Source organism: Vigna umbellata, chromosome 9, assembly GCF_029865625.1.
Source record: "Vigna umbellata cultivar VRB3 chromosome 9, Vumbellata_1.0, whole genome shotgun sequence".
In the NCBI taxonomy this organism is placed as follows: Eukaryota; Viridiplantae; Streptophyta; class Magnoliopsida; order Fabales; family Fabaceae; genus Vigna; species Vigna umbellata.
The window spans coordinates 52342511-52349441 of NC_142173.1; the positions used below are offsets into that span (position 1 = coordinate 52342511).

Consider the following 6931-nt stretch of genomic DNA (forward strand, 5'->3'; position numbering starts at 1 on the left):
GGTCTATATGGTGCTGATGATGCATTTGCAGCTTCTTCTTCTTCCCCAGCATGCTCGTCCTTAAACAGCCACCCATCTAGACCATGCTGGAGTCCCATATGGTGTAGTGCAGATTTTTCAATCATATTACTTTTCCCGTATGATTCACATGATTTGTTCACACACTCCACACCAAAATGTATCAGCACTTTGGAGATGAATACACATTAAGGCAAGCTTGCAAACTCAAGCTTTGTGACTTTTAAGATGTTTTCAAACACAATAGCTGCCCAATCTGTTTAGATATTTTCTTTGAGAGCATATAGAAGGAACAAGTCCTCAGTTGTTGCCTGTGCATGATTGCTTCCCCTTAGCATCAGAATCCAAGAGATGATGAAGGCACACAGACGATCATCTTTCTTCATTCCGCCTGTTCTGTAGTAGGAGTAATTCCTTACCTCATCTGGATTCCTTAAACAATCTTGATATACAATGAACTTGTTGAAACCTTCCATGCCCAAATGGCATTACTCACCTCTTAGTCAAAAATCGACAATTTCTGTCCAAACTATATTTGTCAACTTTATGTCTATTCCTTTTACTCTGGAACAAAGTGCTCCATCACTAATCTTTAGATTTGAGTAGAATACTTTGACAAACTCTGGATACCAAGGATCTACCCTTTCTACAAATTTTTTCAGCCCTTGCCTACTAAGCGAGCTTTGAAAATTAAATCCTTCTCTTCTCAAGAAATTCAGCTTTGTGTATTTCTGAGGAATTATTTTCCTCATTTTCCAGTTGTCGACAAAATTGACTTGCGCACTATCATCACTAATCCAACCATCAAGATTTGCACATCGAAACATGTTCTTCTTGCCAAGGTCCTGACTCTTTTCTTTTGTGAAGATCAGGATGCCATATTCTAGTACTTTGTATAGACGGGTTGCAAAGTGTATTAAGAGAGTAAGATTTCAGAGTTGTAGAGAAAGTAAGAGTGACAAATTTCTTAGATTGGGGCTTAAAATACAACAAATTTAATTTTGGAGGGGAATTTAAACTTCCTTGCCTATTTATAGCTCTACCCTCTGACCTCAACACAACTTCTAAATTATCTCTACCAAGAGTAAATTTAGCTAATGTGTTGGTCAGGTATTCTATTTTTTCAGCATGAGTATTGCAATTTTCACAATCTTTTTCTACAATCTTAATTTCAGTTTTAACATTATTAGCATATTGCAAAACAAGATCAAGTTCATTTTTAAGCTTATCATTATCATCCACAAGGTTATTGATTTGATATTCAAAGTCTTTTCTTTCAGAGTTTAATTGATTATCCTTGTACTGCAGTTTCATTGCCTCTCCATGCAACTCCTAAAATGCGTCTAGCAGAAGATCATATTTGACCTCGATTGACTCATTCTCGAAATTATTGTTGCTGCTTTCAGAACATACAAAACCAGCCATGAGACACAAATTTGTCTCTTCCTCTAGACTCTGATCATCATCAATGCATGAGTCCTTGTCATTATTTTCACAGACAATATAAGCTTTTCTCTGTTTGCTCCTCCTCTTATCTTGAACGTATTTTACATCAGCCTTTTGGTTGATCTTCAAGTCTGGACAATCCAGCTTGATGTGTCCTTCCTTCCCACACTCATAGCAAGTGACAGTAGTGATCTTTTCATTTCTTCTTCCTCCTTTTGAGTTTCCTACAAAGTTAGTTGCAGCATTTCTATTTTTCATAAGCTTAGTAAATTTCTTTACCATCATGTTCATAACTTCCTTTTTAGAAATGTCTGCTTCAGAGTCTTCATCTGACTCAATCCTTCTAGAGGTCTTCTTGCTAGTAGCTTTGAGGGCAATAGACTGTTTCTTCTAAGTCTCCTCTTCTTCCTTCAATCTCCCTAGCTCCAGCTCGTGTTCCCTAAGCTTACCAAAAAGTGTAGCCATATTCATAGTAGTTAAATCTCTGGACTTAGAAATGGTTGTTACCTTTGGTTGCCAACTCCTATTGAGACTCTTTAAAATCTTGATATTGATCTCCTCCTTCTCAAAGACCTTACCGAGAGCTATCAAGTGATTTACAATATGTGTGAACCTCTTATGCACATCGTAGATTGTCTCTCCTGTTTTCATTCGGAACATCCCGTATTCTTGCACTAAGGAATTCTTTCTTGCTCTCTTTACTTCATCCGTACATTCACGTGTTACTTCAAGTACTTCCCACATCTCTTTGACACTCTTGCAAGTAGATACCTTGAAAAAATCATCAATAGTAAGAGTAAAGGATATAACATTTCTAGCCTTAATATCATACTGTGCTCTTCTATTTTCCTCTTGACTCCACTCAGAAAAAATTTTCAAAATAGGTTTTCCATCAATCAATTTGGTGGGTTCAAAGGGACTATTAAGAACAAAATCCCATACACCTTTGTCCACTGACTCAAGAAAGATCCTCATTCTAATTTTTCAAAAAGGGTTATTTTCACCCGCAAATAGAGGTGGTCGGTTTGTAGATGCACCTTCAGCAAAAGTTTGAGAAACAAAAGCCATTTTAGGATCGAATAATCAATTATACAAAAAGGGTAATCAATTTCTTTTTCAAATAACTTTTAAAAACCAGATCTGGTGCCAATTGTTAGAAATTATGAGGTATGCAATGTATGTATGCAATGAAAATGTAAATAGATAAGGAGAGAAAAACAAACACAGTTTTTATCCTGATTCGGCCTCAATGCCTACATCCACCCACCCTTCCAATCAACCACAAAATGAAGATTGCAGAGACTTCTTATGATCAAAACAGATACACCTATAGTAGTGTTAATGTGATCAGCCAATGTAGTCCACGAAAATGCCTCAAAATTCTTTAAATTCTTCACGTTCTTGATTCTTGGAGCATATGTGCAACCTGTAAAAACTTTTCTCACGAGAATATCATATATGACAATTTACAATTGATCAAAAGTTACAGTATTGCCAGCAGTGCGTCAATATATAGTTTTTATCAGTTCAGACGCAAAACAATTGATTACGTTACTTATGTAATCGATTACATTAAAACAAATGTAACGACATTACAAAAAACTCAACTCTTAATAGAATGCTCAATTAATGTAATTGATTTGCCATAAATGTTAGTAAAACATATTTAAAAATATGACCGTTGAAGTAGTTATGACTAGCATGAAATCAGTTTTCAAAACATAACAGACTTAATTGAATACACAACATATGTAATTGATTAAGCTTAACACTTAAACAGATTTTGAAAACATTTCTTCTCAAAAACTCATCACAGCACATTTGAAAAAGATATATGCAAACACACAAGTTTTAATCGATTTAACAACTAATATAATCGATTCAAACTAGTTGTTTTGCCACAATTAAAAACATAAACTCTCTGATGACCTTAATTGATTACCACAACATTATAATCGATTATGTCATGCAGATATACTTTTGTGCTTGTGGTTTTCATTACACAGAAACATACAATGTGCATACAGATATAATCACAATAGTATGCATAACCAACACAATATGTCCACATATTCCACATATATGCATTTATCACAATAAGCATGTACATATTCCACATTGTTTAACACAAGATAGAAACAATTTTCTGTTGTGACATGATAACGTTCATGTGTTGTTGCTATTAATGTGTTGTCACTGATAACGGTTGAATTTACCGTTATTTGCTACTTAATTTTGATACTAAAAGCACCCTTTTTGACTTAGAAACTTGTTTTAACTCATGTTTTTGCTTTAGTTTTGTGAATAAGAGAGTTGAGGTTATACTTGATGATTTTATCACTAAATTCCCTTGATTTTGTAGGCTATTGGAATGATTTGAAAGAAGAGTTAAAGTACCAAATAGTTGGAATGCAGAAACGTCAACAAGAATGCAGAAAACTCAACCATAGTGTAGAAAAGTCAACCAGAGTGCAAACAAGTCAACTAGAATGCAGAAAAAGGGCGTTGAGCGTAGAAAAAGGGCGCTGAGCGCCAGTTTTCTTCCCGCACCACGCCTGGGCGCCCTTCTAAGTTGACCTTGAGCGCAACTTTTGACCCACACACCGCTGAGCGCCATAAGGGGGGCGTTGAGCGCCAGTCTTGTGGGCTTGGACCCGTTTTCTGTTATTTTTATGTTCTATTTAAGAACTGGCACGTCCTAGGGTTTGTATCTTTGGACGGAATAGGCTCAGAAACACACTTTTCACTCCCTTGAAGGAGGATTTGGATGCATAAGCTTTTATCTTCAATTTGTAGCTATCTTTCATTCTTTTTCCTTTGTTCATCTAGTTTTCCATGTCAATGGTGAACTAAACTCTATTTGTTGTTGGGGATGATGTAACCTTTGTGAACTCTCATGTATTGAATTGATTCTTGATATTATATGCTTCTTTAATTAATTGTTAGGATAATTCTTCTTTGCGTAATGCTTGCTTCATTTAACTCATTCTTTAGCATGATGTATGATTTGCATGAGTACCGGAAGGTAGATTACAATTCATGATATGGAGAATTATTCCCAGAAGTAGTATTGCTCAGGAATGGGGGTATGAGTTTTGGTTGTTTTAAGCTCCTGTTCTTCATAATTAATTATTAGGAATGCTAAGAATCGTATGAACTAATAGTTAAGGATAAACTTTCTTCGCCGAGGAATCAGGTTTTAAGTATTTCAGAGAGTGACATTGACATTAATAAAGAAGTAGAATTCGCATATATATAAGAGTAAACAAGGTGAAATCTAACCCCAACAACATATTCATTCCATAATATCAAACCCGTTCATCTTTGCACTTTTGTCCAATTGATCAAATTGCATGCATATTTACTTTTCGGTATTTGCATTCTAAACCTAAAAGAGTTTGTTTTCAAGTTCTATTTAATCAAGAAATCACATAACTGTTTAGGCCGTGAGTCCTTTGGGATACGTACTTGGTCTTACCATTTTATATTACTTGATACGATTTGGTACACTTGCTAGAGTCTTAACAGTCACCATAAAAAACAACATAACAGAGATTGAGTTCAGCTATCACATTGCTCCCCCTATCAACATAATTGATTACATAAGTGTAATAATCTGTTAGATTTTATTAGAACACTTAGAAAGCTAAACAAGGACAAATCACTTTCTTATAGTCGATTATATAAGTTACATAATCAATTAAAACTGAGAGGAAGCCATAATTTGTTATATAAATAGCACATTCTATTAAGGATGACTAATGGATGAATAATATGGCTAAATGTTAATATAATCGATTACATAAGTTTAATAATCGATTAAAACAAAAAGAATAATCTAATCCATTACACAAATAGCCTAATTTGTTAAGACTGTTAGAAGTAGCAATTATAGGCATAAGAGTTCAAATAATCGATTACACACATGAGATAATTTGTTAAAACAGAAAGAAAAACATGACAAATTACACAAAAACAGAAGCATAACATAACATAATTTGTTAAAAGCTACTTTTCTAACATTTTTAAACATACTATTAATTCTAAAACACAATTTTCTGTATTTTTAAACATGTAACTCTTATTGTGAAGCTTTGATTATTTATTTTTCTTTTGAAATCTTAAATTTAATAATAATAATAATTTAAATAAAATAATATTAAAAACAAATTTTAAAGTTTAGTTAAATAATTTTTAGTTTTACTGTCTTTCTTATACTTTTTTTCTTATTTACTTTTTCTTTATTTATTCAATAATGCATTAACATATTCATTTAGATTTTTTCATTATAAAACATGTGGGTATACCTTAAACCTGCCAGTCAGAAGTACTACATTTTTGTGCTTTCAGTTAGAGGTGTGCGTAATTGATACTGAGGTTAGAAGATGCCTATAATATGAAAAGACTACGCATACATACAAATAATTTTTTTTATAAAAATAATAATTTATTGAATTAGTTTTATCCATTTATTATTTTACTTTACTGTTGTATTTTACGTATTTCCTATGTATACCTTAAGTGAACATGTGGTTGCCAACTAGGCTATTCAAACAATCATTTTATGTCTTGATTAGAAAAAAAAATCTATTTTCCAATACATAAGCATACTGCTATTATTTTTAAGAAATAAAGGCTACATATGTATCTATTTTTACATATGCCCTAAATAGTTTTATATCAAGCCCTTTTTACAATTATGGTTCACTTTTTCCATGTATTACATTGGTCATATCATAATTGCAAATTTTTACATAAATTTTGATGTCTACGTAACAAATAGGATATATTTTTCTAAAATTTTGACGCATTTTGTGCACAGTACTTTTTATAATAATATATAAGATTTTTTTAAAATAGACTAACGTGCAAAGTGCACTATTTGTACCTAAGGGCATTTGTTTTCAATAGATTAAATCATTAATGTTTGTAAAAAGAGAATTAATTATATATAAATAATATATATATATATATATATATATATATATTACTTATTTTTATAATGAAATGATAGAGATTAAAATTATAAATTTAAAAAAAATGAATTTAGATATATAAACTAAAATAAATAAAAAATATTAAAAATTACTTTTAAAGATAAATAAAAATAAAATATATATCCATATAGAATAAAAATAATACTAAAGTCATAAGAAAGGTCTCACTATTTACTACATGCTAAAATTTAACAACATCAAATTCAATCCAATGTCTAAAAACCAATAGGGATTAATATAGGGAAACTTTGTTAACCAATTAATAAGCACATATAGTAAATGATATATTTATTCCAATATTAAAAGATTAAGAATTTAGTTATTACATTTTTTTCTTTCCTTAAATAAATATAATAAAAAAAAATTAGGAAGCTTCGTGGAAAGTGCACCAACCTGCTGTGCTGACAACCCGACATGCTTATTTATAATATTTCTCTTCTGTTGTGGCTAACTATCATCACATACTCTCA

The 6931-nt window shown here is 31.8% G+C and overlaps 1 protein-coding gene across 1 annotated transcript; it reads right to left on the reverse strand.

Moving 5' to 3' along the window:
* Window positions 1-1854: 1854 nt before the first annotated feature.
* On the reverse strand, window positions 1855-2439 carry LOC148193859 (uncharacterized). The gene has a single exon (XM_088099522.1). It carries the CDS (start codon window positions 2437-2439, stop codon window positions 1855-1857), a length of 585 nt encoding a protein of 194 aa, XP_087955648.1.
* Between the last annotated feature and the right edge of the window lie 4492 nt (window positions 2440-6931).

What these genes read in the sequence shown, in the direction of transcription:
- LOC148193859 (XM_088099522.1), bottom strand. Translation starts at nt 2,439, where the DNA reads ATGAGGATCTTTCTTGAGTCAGTGGACAAAGGTGTATGGGATTTTGTT.